Here is a 15,789-nt window from a genome sequence, read left to right as displayed (position 1 = left end):
TTTATCTGATGCTGTCTGATAGGTTCTTTTTTTTTTTTTTTTTCCTTTTTTCTTTTTTATTAGGTATTTTCCTCATTTACATTTCCCATGCTATCCCAAAAGACTCCCATACCCTCCCCGCTACTCCCCTACCCACCCATTCCCACTTTTTGGCCCTGGCGTTCCCCTGTACTAGGGCATATAAAGTTTGCAAGTCCAATGGGTTTCTCTTTCCAGTGATGGGTTCTTAACCTTTCATTCCAATGAGAATGCCAAGCACTCTACATAACTCTGTCTGCTCAGTTCCTAGCCTTTCATACCAACACGGACACTAAGCTCTTTATTATGACAATGTCAACACTAATTTGGATGAAGGACTTTTGCTGTACTCTGCGTGTGGCTCTATGGTTATTTTACTCGACTGTTCTTACTCTTTCTAATTAAAGGAATGTGTTCAGCAGTGCATGAATACACCCATCAAATATGTTTGGGAACGTTTGTGTCAAAGCAAAGCCGGTCTTAGGCCTGGCCAGGGTGAGCTCCCTGGAGCAAAAGCTTCCCTTTGCTCTTGAAGCATAAGGACCGGGATTGCAGGAGGGACAGAGCGTTCCCAACTGACGAGGGACTCAGGTCCTAGGTCTTTCCTCCTTTAAAGGTACAGGAAGTAGGGAAAGATGGATTTTCTGTCACCTTTCGAGATGTATCACTTTAAGATGTATTGATATAATTAATACAGCTCACACCGGAGAAGAGGCTGGTATTTAGCTCTGGGATATGTGATTTCCCCTATAGACACAGTTTGGTGGAAAGAATTGGAAAGGCAGGCTGTTAGGTTATTTTAAATAGGCATTTGTGACTGTTCTTAAGTTTCAATAGCAATACATGATCTACGTATTTTAAGTTAAATCTTTCTCTGAAGTTTAGTTTTGATAGATGCATGTAGCAAAGGCTATGCCTGATATATGTAGCCAAGGACAGAATATTGAGAATCCCAGAAGCCGAGTTCCATTATGTAGCCACATAGAGTGTATTGGTTGTTTTCCTCTTTAAAACCAGACAAGACCTCAGAGACTAGTCAGCAAAGCTTTAAAGGAACTGTCTGGGTGGAGTTTGTGGATATTTAGTTGCTTTTCTTATTGTTGTACTAAAATACCCTGACAAGACCAAGTTAAGCAAGAGAGAGAAGCTTTATTTTAGCTAAAGTTACAGCCCATCATGGTGGAGAGGGCTGGGGGTGGGGTGGGGGGAATGGCAGGAGACTGAGGCAGCTGCCCCCATGGTCAGCAGACAGAGAATGTTAAATGCCTGTGCTCATCCAGCTTTCTCCCAGACCATGGAATGATGCCACCTACAGCAGTGGATCTTCCACTCGAGTTAACCTAGTATAGATGAGATAATTTCATACAGGCAGGACCAAGGCTAGCCTAATGGCGGTAAAGCTTCACCATTATTTCCAGAGGCTTTATCTCTCTGGTGACTTCAGAGCTTGTCAAGTTGATTTTAAATATTGTAAACATTTGACATTTTCAATATTGCAAAACATTACCAATTTTGTAGCATATGAATTGTAATGTGAAAGAAAAGAGTGTTTTGGTAAAGAAGGAAACACTGTTGCCATACATTTTAGAAATTGTGGTTAGCTATAAAGGAATATCCACTGCCACACCAGCGTGACCTCTCAAAGTGCCATTGCAGAGGGACAGTGGCTCTGGTGTGGTTCTGCTTTAAGGAGTCCAGTCAGTGCTCACACAGACAAATGAGAGCTGGAATGGTCTCTTAAAGAGGCAGGCCCCTTGGAAGAGACCTTGCATGTGTACTTGGAAGAGGTTTCAGATGATTGTGGTAAGGTTTCTTCCTTTGTAATTAAAATCCACACATTACATTTTGGAGATTTAACCCATGCCTTTCTGTTTGCTACTAGAAAACTGTTACCCAGCTTATCTTTGTTCCGAAAGATTTTGTTGACCTTGAAAATTCTTTGAGGTGACGCCAGCTACTTCCGGATTTGTTTTCTGGAACCAGAGCTTCCAAGTGAGATTCCTGTGAGATAGGACATTTCGGTCAGAGTTGATGCTAGATTTAAGGGGTGCTTCCCTCGAGGAAGGCCTGGGTCTCAGGACAGCAAACGGTAGGCTTCCTGTGCGGACATCTTCTGTACTGAGTCCAGGACCGATTTCTAGGATGCTTCCGGTTCCGAGAAAAAGTGAACAAGAAGCAAGCAGGTGTGTTCTCACTAAAAAGAGGTTTCTCCAGATCAAAGCAGGAAGGGGTGGGGCAAGTATCAGTCGTGGAGTGCGAGCATACTTAACATAGGACGTGTTTCATTAATGCTATTTGGACCTTTATTGTTTTAAAGTTTTTTACTTACATGTCAGTAAGTTCTATTGAGGAGAAAATTTGCAGCCATTTGGGCTCTGGAAGCCGAATCTGCTGTGTGTGGAGAAGCACTTTCAAATGCAGTGCTGGGCTTCTCGAACGTGTGCAGGTGCTCATGGGTGACATCACATCTGGAGTGATTTCCTAAACGTTTGCAAACCAGAAACCAGCATTTTATGGTTGGGAATATAACCATATTCTGTTCACACCATGGTCTTTGCTTTGGGCTAAAGGGGCTCCCTTTGTGTAGCTAGGAGTACGTGACTGGTGCGCATCGTAACTGGCATTTGGTTCATAATATTGTCAGAGTTTTAATGGCCATGGCCCATTGTCCCTGCCTAACATGGGCAAGGTATTATAGCCACTGCTGATGCCATGGACTGTGCCTGTGGTGGAGTGCTGGCTGTGGAGGTGTGCGCCTCTCTGTAAAGGCTGATGGGAAACTGTTGTCCACTGAAACTGCTCAAGCAGAAACTGCAGTCAGCTGGGCGTTACTCTCTAGTCTATGAGAGCGGCAGAAATCAGTATCTATTGAGGCCTGGGGATGTGTCTGCAGATGTCTCCCCAAAGAAAGCCTAAACTGTAGAAAGAAAAAAGAATGCTATCAGCTTCCTATATCTGCTTAACAAAATTTGTTTTTTCTTTCTTTCTTTCTTTCTTTTTTAAACTTGTAAATCAGAGCTGAAGGTGTTTTTCAGAAGAGACATGCAAAATCAGAGCCTGAGACTGTGGGAAGAACGCGCAGACACAGCGTGCCCTTTGCTCCTGTCTTCCCTCTAGTCCTAAAGTCCCTCTCCGGTTTCCTGTGATAGGAGGAAGGATCTTCTACTGATGGGTGGCAGTCAGACCCTTAGCATGCTCTGCTGTCCAGCCTCAGGGCCTCACGAGGCATATGAGAACTCAGAGCTCTTTGAGGAATTGTGGCACTTGCAGAATCTATCCCGAAGAGGTGTGTTGTTCCTTGGTAGCCATGGGAAATTGGTTCTTGGATACCATCCCCTGCCCCATTTTGCCATACCACCCATGGGTGCTCAAACCACTTATGCAAAACAGCATACTATTTCCATATAACCTCTCATATACTCTTGTATACTTTAAGTTCTCTTACCATTAATATAGTATAAATGCCATGTAACTAGTGGATACATTGCATTTTTATAGAATAGCAAATAATGACAAGATAAAGTCTATATGTATTTACTACAGGGATAATGGCTTTCTCCAAATCCGTTGTCTCTGTGAGGAAGGCCACTAGTATATGTACAGAGTGTACTTTGTTGGGGACAAAGCCTTGGTGCCAATAGAATGCTAAATAGCAGTTGACTCAGAGGACCATGTCTGGGGATAAGGCCTGAGTTTGGCATTGACGAATGAAGGGTACAGAAGGAAAACTTGAGCCTCAGGGACGTCAGTTTGCTCATCTCTGCAGAGAGGTTGGCAAAAATGCTTTCCAGCTCAGAGGTTCTGAATTTTAATGAACCACAACCAATGGGAAGCCTTAAAATCCTCAAAGCCGAACCTGACTGGTGTTTGTCAGCCCCCATTATGAAGTCTACTTGATTGCCTTAGAATAGATCCATACGTAGTCCTGGGGTTGGGCTAGCTGGTCAGAGAGCTGGAAACTAGTTTTCAGTTTTACTTGTGGTGTACAGGAAGGATAAACCAAGAGCAAGCCATCAGTGTGTGCTTGGATTCCCTTAGAGCCACCTTAGTCCCACAGCCCCACAATTTTGGGAGGGAGAATGAATTTACTTGCTACTGTGTGCTGGAAATCTCTGCTTATGGGAAGACACCATTTGTAGGCTAGCACATCACTGTGGAGGACATCAGATGGATGGGACTTAACTAGCGCACGGTGAAATTCAGTAGCTGTGACTTGTATTCTGGACTCAGAAAATCTGGTCCAAGGTTGGTATAATGTCAAACATATTGCATGTGCTAAATAATTAACCTGCTGCTGGAGCTGCCAGAAGTATACAGGAATAACCAACAGTCCTTCAATACTGGAAAACACCGGACTCCTGCAGAAACATGTTTGTGAAGATGAAGGATTTTATCCTCTTTCAGATGTGATTTGAGTTGGGTGCTGATGCAAAATTTTCAGACAGTCCTTCACCTCTGGCACGAGTGATGGAGTCTATCCACATGTGGCTCCTGGTGGCATGGCATGAAGAATTGGCAGAGCCGTGTCTTCTTCTGACTGAGTCCTATGGCAGAAGCGTCTGCCTCACTACATCTGAGGAGCCTGTGACTGCGAACAGCAGTGACAGTGACAGACCTCTGTTTGTGCTAGCACTTGTGCAAAGACCTGAGGAAGCGAGACCTGATAGGCTTTGTTTTATTGTTAAAAGAGTTTTTGGTCTGGATTTTTATTATGCTGTGGAGTGTGAAGAAGTGTTTTACCCATAAAGAGGAAGTTTTGAGTAAATTTGATGTATCCTTAAAAAAAAAAAAAGATACAAGGTAGAGTGCTAAATTAAGGAGTAGAAAATAGTGGAGACAAGTTAATGAAGCCAGGGAGCCAAGCACCAAGAAAGAGACCTGGGACAGGGAAAGTGTGCAGCGAGCGCTTCGAGAAAGATGTTTTGGAAATGTACAGCAAAACAAGATGAGCAATACATTCTAGAATCAGAAAACAGCTCGGCAATTTAAAGTAAAAGAGCTTTGCTTATCTCCTCCTTGAGACGCAAAAAGGATATAATTTAACAGCATTCCTACACGTTGCAGAGAAAATCATAACAATTAGGTTTGTATGCGTGTTGAAGGGACAGTCTTTGCACTGCTGCTAGTACACTGAGGTGGCTGTGTCTGAATTGATGCTAGCACAATGAGAGCCGAGGTGGACGTGCCTGACAGAAGCAGAGCATCACCCATGGGCTTATGTCCACGAGCCCCAGGCCTGCCTTGTCTAAACATCGGGAAGTGATTTACATTTGAAATTTCAGTGTTAAGTTAGAGAAATGAAGACATAACAAACTGTTGCGAGTAGCTTTCTGCTACCCTGCCTTAGTTCTGGGAACGGGCGGTGCTGCCAGCTCCTACCCAGCTTCCCTTTAATCCATGGATAAAAGAAGGCAAGTTCCTTTTCAACTTGACTTCTTGGCACAGTTGCTGGGCGATATGATCTCTGGCCTGGAAAAGCGTGCCCTTATCAATACTCTTAGCTCCATACCTCCTACCTGCCCTAACTTTAGCTGCTAAACTCCCCTGACCACCCGCCTGTGGGAGCAGCCTGTGTGGCCACTCTGTTTTGTGATCTCACATGGCTGGTCATCTTTTCTCCATTAGAAACCTGTCGAACCCTGACTCCTCCCTTGAGTCTCCCTTTTCCTCCAGGGACCTGGAAGTCCTGACTGTACCTTTTGCTCAGCAATTGACCCATGGCTTTCTTTACTGACAGATCAAGAACTAATTGGGGAACAGGACCTTAGCACCAAAACTGCTCCTACAACAAACAACTGTTTGAGTCTAAGTTTTGGGAGAGTCATGGAAGCAGTTCATCTATACCTGTCCTTTTAGCGCCATATGTGTGCCTTTCTCTAGCACACCAGACTAACTGCTCAGAGCACTAGCTCTGAGAATATTTGCGATGGTAGGAGATAGGCCCTGCCTTGTGAAGAGAGTGCTTAAGCAGATCCGTGTCCTCTGAATTTGAGTTTATTGTTTATGCATCACTGTCACCATTTGTTCTGAGTCCTGTGAGCCTAGTGCTGTACTGAAAGTGGATTTTGGCAAGTCTCCCAGTTCACTAACATCAGTTCCAAGCATCAAGCCCAGCTTCCATAGCTGCTGAGGTCCCAGAGCCAAGTCAGTGCTGTGTCTAATGAATACCTCGGCTTGGTAACTGTACTAATGTAGAGGGTGGTTCAGCTCTCTGGATGCCAGTCCCTCAAAGAATTTATTAAGACAGTGGTTGGTAGCTGGAATCTTTGAGTCATCATATACATAAATGGGATGGGGGCGTGATCTAAGGAGTTGAGGTGTGTGTCTAGTGCCATTTTTTTTTCTGAAATATTTTTTGGTGTTCTGATTTTTGCCGTCAGTCTTTCCTGTTGACTTCCCAAGTCAATGTTTCTTTGCTCTAGCTACACAAAAGAATGCCCTGGGAGCTTTAAAATGTAAATCAAAGCAAAGCAAAACAACTCAAAGGTGCATATTCTGGTGTAAGCCCAGTAGTGCCTGTTGTATTCTGAAGACCAGCCAATGTTTGGCCCCAGTTCCTGGTTCAGAGCTAAAGTTCTGAGAGGAACTCAGTTCAGTCTTCAGGAAATGGTGGAGTCACAGTTGTTTTGGCTCTGAGGTTCAGGCAAGCACCTTTATCTCCTTCCCGATAGCCTTATCTGGACATCCCATCTTCAAATGCAGTAGAGGAAGAGGCACAAGGATGGCTGGCACCTGCACCTTGCTGTCTGTGTGGGTTTTCAGGAAGGCCTGCTTGGAAAGTCATCACCCGCCTAGTGCCAGTCTTCAGAGCCTAACTTCTCCATGGTTTATGGGTGCTTTGGATGTCCTGGCCCAGGATGTTGCTTGGTTTTTTCTTCTGGTAACATCCCAGAGGCATCTGCCTTGTTGGTAGAATTCAAGTGTAGATAAGTTTGGGGCTGTTATCAAAGTGTGGTCATAGTGCAGTTCTCTCTGAGTGGGATTGGCTTCTCATCGTCTCTCCACCCAACTCTTCTGCTCCCCATTCGCCACTTGAACAGCAACAATGGCCACAGTGCAGCTGGGCCAGCCTCTGGCAGCAGAGAGTTTTTCAAGGCACGTCGTCAGTTTTCCTGTGCACTCCCGATTTTCTGGAAAGTCCCTGTTAGCAGATACAATAGCAGACAGGATTTTCATTAGCAAATGCTTATCCACAGCAATTTAACAATTTCTTATTCTGTTTATACATGAGGGGGCAGTGTGACACCATAAAGCAAACAAACTGTTACATTAGCTTATTTTTATTGGTGTAGGGTAATTTTTAGGTGACATTTCTAGGATGTTCAGCTAAACCCCTTTCACTGTCAGGTTTTCCACCGTGGACACCAGTGTAAGGCACGCTGTCACTCAGCATAAGTCACGTGCTTGATTCTATCAGATGAGTAGGCAGTAGCTTTAGTGCTTTTTACTTGAGTTTACACTTACATTCTTTTAAAGCTGCGAGCTTGCTTCTTGTCTCCACCTGAGGAGCGTGCCGGTTGCCTGTGGTTGCAGCGTCTGTCAGGCCCATGGCTCCAGTGTTTTATTTCAGGGCTTCATTGAAGACTACAAGACTACTTGTGCTAGAAGGGAGCCTTTAACCTTAGGTCCGGGTGGCCAGGGAAGGTCTGTGATAACTCACTGCAGTGCGGTCTGCCTCTCTTTATGGCACATGTATTACTTTGTCCAAAGGAAAACAAATTGCCAAGCAAAGAAGCAGCACATTTTAATTAATGTTATTATATCTGATATATGAATGACATTGTAGATAAATCAAGGTGGTAATGTTCTGGGTCTCAGAAATGTAAGGGAAAATTATTAAGAGGGGTGGAAGGCATTAAATAAATTGATGAACTCTATAAAGCATTAAATAAGGAAATTATGAAGAATGTAAATAAGAACCGAGACAGGTAATTGCATAGCGCAGGCTATTTTTTAATGTGTAAAAAAAATGTTTGCAAATGGATGTTTCTGTTTGTGTAGTTGGAAGAAAAGATCAAGTTCACTGTTTTAGCATAAGAACTTTGTGAACTTAAAGGGTACTTAGTGTTTTAATACTGCATCCTGGCTACCTTCTTTTGGGAATGAAGGGTTGCGGTTTTGTCTGCCTCATGAGAAAAACCATTGTACTTGTTTTCTTTCGGAAAAATCTTACTTGAAACACAATGATTTGATAGTGTTTTAATTTTAATGAGATGCTTTATTTTGAATTTTTATGTTAATCTTTTCTGATGTTAAATTCAGAGGGTTGGGATTTGGCTCTGACCCATCACTAATGAACCCCAAGTCTACTGTGGCTGGACTCTGCTTTACTCCAGCAGTGCACAGGTCTTACTCACGGACACCCATTGTCATGTTTCTTACTCAATGACAGATTTTTCGAACCTCGCCTGATACCACATTTGCTGAGCCCACATGCCTGTCAGCATCACCCCCAAACGCTCCACCACGACAGTCCAAGAGACAAGGGCAGAGGACGAAGAGACCAGTGGCCGTGTACAACCTTTGTCTTGAGCTGGAGGAGGGTAAGGCGCTGATTGGGCTTTCTGCTCGGTGGCATGGCATGTTGACTGCATGACAGTCACACACCCTCTGGGCAGTGTGTTGTGCTTCAGTCTCAGTTCTAATTTCTGTCCCCTCAGATTGTAATGTTTTAGATTAGCAGGGAGGGTGACGCTTTCTGGTCAGAGAGAAGAATGCAAGTTTCTGTTTTATGTTTGTTTTTGTTATGCACAGTTCTTTTTTTATTTTGAAGACAGCTTAAATTTCTCTTTTGGGAGACTTGTGTGACCTCCTGTGAGGTTACATAACCCAGAGACAAATGGAACTAAAATTAAAGCAGACCTTTGATGTGAGGAGCTAGTGGAGCCAATGCACTGCTAATGCGTCTGGATTAAAGGCACCGGTCGGTCACTGTGACTGTGGGGCTTTGGGTGTCTGCACCATACTGAACCCCGTGGGCTGCAGTTCTCTCAGTCATGTCAAAAGCCTGCAGTGGCAGACGGACCTGCCTTTGAAGTTGGGTTGCAGGAGCTGGGTTCATTGGAACTGGGGCAGGTGGTGGTTTTCCCGTCCAACCAGGCTATCCCTGCCAGCTGGCTTTCAGCTCACAGCCATGGCTGAGCCCTGAGCCCCACAAAAGTCGATTGGTGATTCGTGGTCATGTGGTTTTGTGTAGAGTATAGGGTGATGTGGTGTCAAGCCAGTGTTTTTACATATGGCTCCTATGATGACTCTCTCCTGCTGAGTCAGTTCTCCAGATTTAAGATGCTTGCTGAGTTGTTTGTTTGTTTGCTTGTTTGCTTGTTTTTTTTGTCTTCTTGCTTCAAGCCCTCAAATCTTTGTATTCCTTTCCAACAGCTGAGGCTGTATTGATTGGAAACAAATTACAGTACCCACATCATAAACATGAAGAGAAAAGTGTCTATTGGTTCATGTAAGCAACTGATGACGGACTTCAAGCGACTGGAGGGTGTATTCAGAAAGACCCAGAATGCCCTGGTCATAAGACCAGGGGTATGAACTCTGCTTGTTTCTTTCTGAATTGCTCCATGTGCACATGTGCCAGAAATACAGACAGATTGTGTTTTCCTGGAGAAATGTGTGAATCGTTAATATCATTTTCTAATATGAGAGAGAGAGAGAGAGAGAGAGAGAGGGGCCCACTCTGTATGTGTGTGTGTGTGTGTTAGAGGTCAGGCATTGTGTAACCTATCTTTTGAGGAGTCTCTTCTTGAATTTGGAACTCACTGGCCTTCAACTCTGGGCAGCTCCTCATCTCTGCCCCAGTGTCATTCTGTACTCGGGTTACAGGCCAGAAAGGCCAGGCTCAGCTTTTTATGTCAGTTCTGGGGATCCACACTCCAGTCTTTGAGCTTGATCAGCAGGAACTTTACAGAGGCCATCTCCCGAGCTCCCAGAAGTTCTCTTTAGACTTGCTTTCCATTTGTGATCCCAACTGTGTTTTCTCCCCTTCTTCTCACTTTCATTCTATGTCAACAGAGTTGCTAATAAGGAGTAAAACTGACTGGTTTGAGTTTCACCTTCTCTTATGTCTCACCTGTCCTGGTTGAAGTGTTAATAAACAGTGAAACAAGCAAATGTCAGAAGGTAGGAGGAGAAGAAATACACACAACACAGAGAGCTACCCAATGGCCTTCAAGGAAAGCAGAAGTCTGTTTGCTAGTGGAGGTGATCAGATTCAGGCATTCATCTGAAAATAGATCCACATTCTACTATTCTTCGGAATAAAATTATATCTTAACAAGTCTACAGAGGTGCTATCTCTGTGCTAAGCTTCTAAATGATTATTAATGGCTGAGTAATGTCTGTTAACAGTATTCACATCTTTGATAGAAAACTTACGGTGCCTAAGTTTTAGGTAATGTATTTTTCCTCAGTGCCAGGCAAATGCTCTGCCAAGGAACCATAATCATCACTGATGTTAGGCTTCTTTGTTTTTCTGACTAATAAAATTTATTTGAAAATGTACAGTTCAGTATTGACTTTTTTTACGTCATCAAAATAATTTATAATAGTTAAGTGTCTCTTAAATATACATGATATTTTCTGAAGGTAAAAATAATATACACTCAACCAGTTTTTAAAATCTATTTGGAAAATTAAACATGATAAAAGTAGGAAAAAAAAACCTCTTAAGTCCTCTATGAAAGGAAATTGTGACAAGTTTCTGATTAGAAAGAAACCATTCCATCTCCAAGGGAGAATGTGCAGTGTAACTGTGGCTTCATAGAATGAATTGGCTAGTGTTTCTTCTGTTTCTATTTTGAGCAATGGTTTGAAGAGCACCTGTATTAGGTCTTCTTTGAAGATCTGATAGAATTCTATACTAAACCCATCAGGTCCTGGGCTCTTTTTTTGGTTGGGAGACTTTAATGGCTGCTTTTACTTCGTTAGGGGTTATGGGACTGTTTAGATGGTTTATCTGATCCTGATTTAACTTTGGTATTTGATATCTGTCTAGAAACTTGTCCATTTCATCCAGATTTTCCAGTTTTGTTGAATATAGGCTTTTATAGTAGGATCTGATTATTTTTTTAATTTCCTCATTTTCTGTTGTTTTATCTCCCTTTTCATTTCTGATTTTGTTGATTTGGATACTGTCTCTGTGCCCTCTGGTTAGTCTGGCTAAGGGTTTATCTATCTTGTTGATTTTCTCAAAGAACCAGCTCCTAGTTTTGTTGATTCTTTGTATAGTTTTTTTTTTGTTTGTTTGTTTGTTTCTACTTGGTTGACTTCAGCCCTGAGTTTGATTATTTCCTACCTTCTGCTCTTCTTGGGTGTATTTGCTTCTTTTTGTTCTAGAGCTTTCAGGGGTGCTGTCAAGCTGCTAGTGTAAGCTCTCTCCAGTTTCTTTTTGGAGGCACTTGGAGCTATGAGTTTTCCTCTTAGCACTGCTTTCATTGTGACCCATAAGTTTGGGTATGTTGTGCCTTCATTTTCACTAAATTCTAAACTCTTTAATTTCTTTCTTTATTTCTCCCTTGACCAAGTTATCACTGAGTGGGGTGTTGTTCAGCTTCCATGTATATGTGGGCTTTCTGTTGTTTTTGCTGTTATTGAAGACCAGCCTTAGTCTGCGGTGATTTCATAGGATACATGGGATTATTTCAGTCTTCTTGTATTTATGGAGGTCTGTTTTGTGACCAATTATATGGTCAATTTTGAAGAAGGTACTGAGGTGCTGAGAAGAAGGTATATCCTTTTGTTTTAGGATGAAATGGTCTCTAGATATCTGTTAAATCTATTTGGTCCATAACTTCTGTTAGTTTCCATGTGTCACTGTTTAGTTTCTGTTTCCATGATCTATCCATTGCTGAGAGTTGGGTGTTGAAGTCACCCACTGTTATTGTGTGAGGTGCAACGTGTGCTTTGAGCTTTCTTAAAGTTGCTTTTATGAATGTGGGTGCCCTTTCATTTGTAGCATAGATGTTCAGAATTGAGAGTTCTTGGTAGATTTTTTCCTCTGATGAGTATCCTTATCCTTTTTGAGAACTTTAGGTTGAAATTCCATTTTGGTCAATATTAAAATGGCTACTCCAGCTTGTTTCTTGGGAGCATTTGCTTGGAAAATTGTTTTCCAGCCCTTTACTCTGAGGTCATGTTTGTCTTTGACAGTCTGGTACATTTCCTGTGTGCAACAAAATGCTGGGTCCTGTTTATGTATCCAGTCAGTTAGTCTATGTCTTTTTATTGGGAAATAGAGTCCATTGATATTAAAAGATATTAAGGAATAGTGATTGTTGCTTCCTGTTATTTTTGATGTTATTTTTATGTTTGTGTGGCTATCTTCTTTTGGATTTGTTGAAAGAAAATTTCTTTCTTGCTTTTTCTGGGATATAGTTTCCCTCCTTATGTTGGAGTTTTCCATCTGTTATCCTTTGTAGGACTGGATTTGTGGAAAGATATTGTGTAAATTTGGTTTTGTCATGGAATATCTTGGTTTCTCTATCTATGTTAATTGAGAGTTTTACTGGGTATATTAGCCTGTGTTGGCATTTGTGTTCTCTTAGGGTCTGTATGACAACTGCCCAGGATCTTCTAGCTTTCATAGTCTCTGGTGAGAAGTCTGGTACAATTCTGATAGGTCTGCCTTTATATGTTACTTGACCTTTTCCCCTTACTGCTTTTAATATTCTTTGTCTTGTGCATTTGCTATTTTGACTATTATGTGACAGGAGGAATTTCTTTTCTGGTCCAATCTATTTAGAGTTCTGTAGGCTTCTTATATATTTATGGGCATCTCTTTCTTGAGGTTAGAGAAGTTTTCTTCTATAATTTTATTGAAGATATTTATTGTCCTTTTAAGTTGGGAATCTTCATTCTTTTCTATATATATTATTCTTAGGTTTTGTCTTCTCATTATATCCTGGATTTCCTGTATGTTTTGGGTTAGGAGCTTTTTGCATTTTGCATTTTCTTTGACTGTTGTGTCAATGTTTTCTATGGTATCTTCTGCCCTGAGATTCTCTCTTGTATCTCTTGTATTCTGTTGGTGATGTTTGCATCTGTGACTCGTGATCTCTTTCCTAGGTTTTCTATCTCCAGGGTTGTCTCCCTTTGTGATTTCTTTATTGTTTCTATTTCCATTTTTAGATCCTGGATGGTTTTGTTCAATTCCTTTACCTGTTTGGTTGTGTTTTCATGTAATCTTTTAAGGGATTTTTGTGTTTCCTCTTTAAGGGTTTTTACCTATTTACCTGTGTTCTCTTGTATTTCTTTAAGGAAGTTATTTATGCCCTTCTTAAAGTCCTTTATCATCATCATGAGATGTGATTTTAAATCTGAGTCTTCCTTTCCTGGTGTGTTGGAGTATCCAGGGCTCACTGTGGTGTGAATACTGGTTTCTGATGATGCCAAGTAGCCTTGGGTTCTGTTGTTTATGTTCTTGGGCTTGCCTTTTGTCATCTGGTTATCTCTAGTGTTAGCTGGTTTTGCTGTCTCTGTCTGTGGCTTGTCCCTCCTACAAACCGATGTGTCAGTACTTCTGGGAGTCTAGTTCTCTCAGGGAGGAATTTGGGTATGGAGACCTGTGGCACAGGGTCAGCTCCAGGGTGCAGACAGAAACTGGAAGGATACTGTACCTGGCTGTTCCTTGGATCCTGTGTCCTGATGACTCTGTGCAGGTCCCTCTTGGGCCAGGAATTTGAGCAGAAGAGGTGGTCTTAGATGTGTTCGCACGTGTGGCACAGGATCAGCTCCCAACACAGATGGAAATTGGAAGGATCAATGTTAGACTTCTTTTTCTTCTAAATCAGTTTTTATAACACAGTTACATTTATTATTGTACTATATATGCTATATATGTAAATTCATTTCAGTTTTTTTCCTACATTTTTATTAGATTTTTTTCTTCATTTACATTTGAAATGCTATCCCAAAAGTCCCCTATACCCTCCCCCAGCCCGGCTCCCCTACCCACTCACTCCTACTTCTTGGTCCTGGCTTTCCCCTGTATTGGGGCATATAAAGTTTGCTAGACCAAGGGGCCTCTCTTCCCAATGATGGCTGACTAAGCCATCTTCTGCTACATATGCAGCTAGAGACACGAGCTCTGGGGGTACTGATTAGTTTATATTGTTGTTCCACCTATAGGGTTGCAGACCCCTTCAGCTCTTGGGTACTTTCTCTAGCTCCTATATTGGGGGCCCTGTGTTCCATCCTATAGATGACTGTGAGCATCCACTTCTGTATTTGCCAGGCACTGGCAAAGCCTCACAGGAGACAGCTATATCAGGGTCCCTTCACCAAAATCTTGCTGGGGTATGCAATAGTGTCTGCGTTTGGTGGCTGATTATGGGATGGATCCCCAGGTGGGACAGTCTCTGGATGGTCCATCCTTTCAGCTTAGCTCCAAACTTTGTCTCTGCAACTCCTTCCATGGATATTTTATTCCCTATTCTAGGGAGGAATGAAGTATCCACGTGTTGGTATTCCTTCTTGATTTTCTTGTGTTTTGGAAGTTGTATCTTGGGTATTCTAGGTTTCTGGGCTAATATCCACTTATCAGTGAGTGCATATCTAATGACTTCTTTTGTGATTGGGTTACCTTCTTACATGCGTTCTCACGACCGGCCAGGAAAGACACAACAAACCAGAATCTTCTGCGGCAAAACTTTATTGCTTACATCTTCAGGAGCAAGAGTGCAAGCCTCAAACCCCCCATTGCTTACATCTTTAGGAGCCAGAGCGCCAGAGCGCCAGAGCGCCAGAGCGCCAGAGCGCCAGAGCGAGAGCTCTATTGTTTACATCTTTAGGAGCAAGAAAGCAAGCCCCAAGCCCAAAAACGAAAGCGAAACCCCTTCCCTCTTAAGGAGAGTTATCCTTCGCCTAGGACGTATCACTCCCTGATTGGCTGCAGCCCATGGCCGAGTTGTAGTCACGGGGAAGGCAGAGTACATGGGGTGGAGAAATACCCTTGGCACATGCGCAGATTATTTGTTTACCACTTAGAACACAGCTGTCAGCGCCATCTTGTGACGGCGAATGTGGGGGCGGCTTCCCACAGTTCCCCCTTTTCTATTAATAAGAGCAATAGGCCACCCATATTAATGAGAGTGGAGATAGAGGTCAAATCCCCAGTGTGCAGGTAAAGGAGCCATGTACAGGATTAGCTCTTAGGCTCACAGGCTTTTACCCAGAGCAACCCTGACCTGCTCCCGTGTCGTTTTACCTGGAGAGAAGGACACTTGGACACTCAACCTTCTTGAAAGATGACATGTCTCCCTAGAATAGGCTCATATATGCCGCAGAGCCCTTCTACTGCAGTGCTTAGCCATGCAACTCTCTCGGGCTGCTGAAGCACACTCACTCTGTCCCGTGCAATGAGACTAGCCTCGTGGTGTGCAAGAGCTGAGTGGCCAGCGACCTATTGCTTAAGCATAGATAACCATAAATCAGGGGAAGCACCATGTTCTAGTCCTGCAAGCGCCTGGGCAATAACCACCTTGTCTCTCCTAAGTTTGGGCCTTAAGCTTACAGACCAACCAGAGAAGCAACACTAATCCACAGCAAAGTGTATCTCCAAATAATATCAATCCCACCCATTCTTTAAAGAAGGAAAATGCTGAGGAGATCCAATTGGGTAATCCTTTGGTCAGGGACAGGTCCAAGCGCGTGGAGTTGACCTGAAGTCTCAATTCCCAAAGGATCTGTTCAAATTCAGCCGTCCAATTCTGTAACATATACTGAGAAAGACTTTTTGACAAATTAGCTGCCCTAGTAAATTTCTCA

At 42.8% G+C, this 15,789-nt stretch overlaps 1 protein-coding gene across 12 annotated transcripts in view; it reads left to right on the top strand.

The window, feature by feature from the left end:
* Arhgap10 (Rho GTPase activating protein 10) overlaps window positions 1–15,789 on the top strand; it is a 267,634-nt gene that overhangs the window by 198,708 nt on the left and 53,137 nt on the right. For all 12 annotated transcript variants that reach the window (NR_156496.1, XM_017313016.2, XM_017313015.2 and 9 more), the window contains one exon: window positions 8,411–8,561. Coding sequence is in view for 11 of the 12 variants with exons in the window: in XM_017313016.2 (XP_017168505.1) it covers window positions 8,411–8,561 (151 nt within the window). In the remaining variant the exon portion in view is untranslated. The remainder of the gene's footprint in view (window positions 1–8,410; window positions 8,562–15,789) is intronic.

Source organism: Mus musculus, chromosome 8 (assembly GCF_000001635.26).
Source record: "Mus musculus strain C57BL/6J chromosome 8, GRCm38.p6 C57BL/6J".
In the NCBI taxonomy this organism is placed as follows: Eukaryota; Metazoa; Chordata; class Mammalia; order Rodentia; family Muridae; genus Mus; species Mus musculus.
This window is presented reverse-complemented; position numbering and strand designations above follow the sequence as displayed.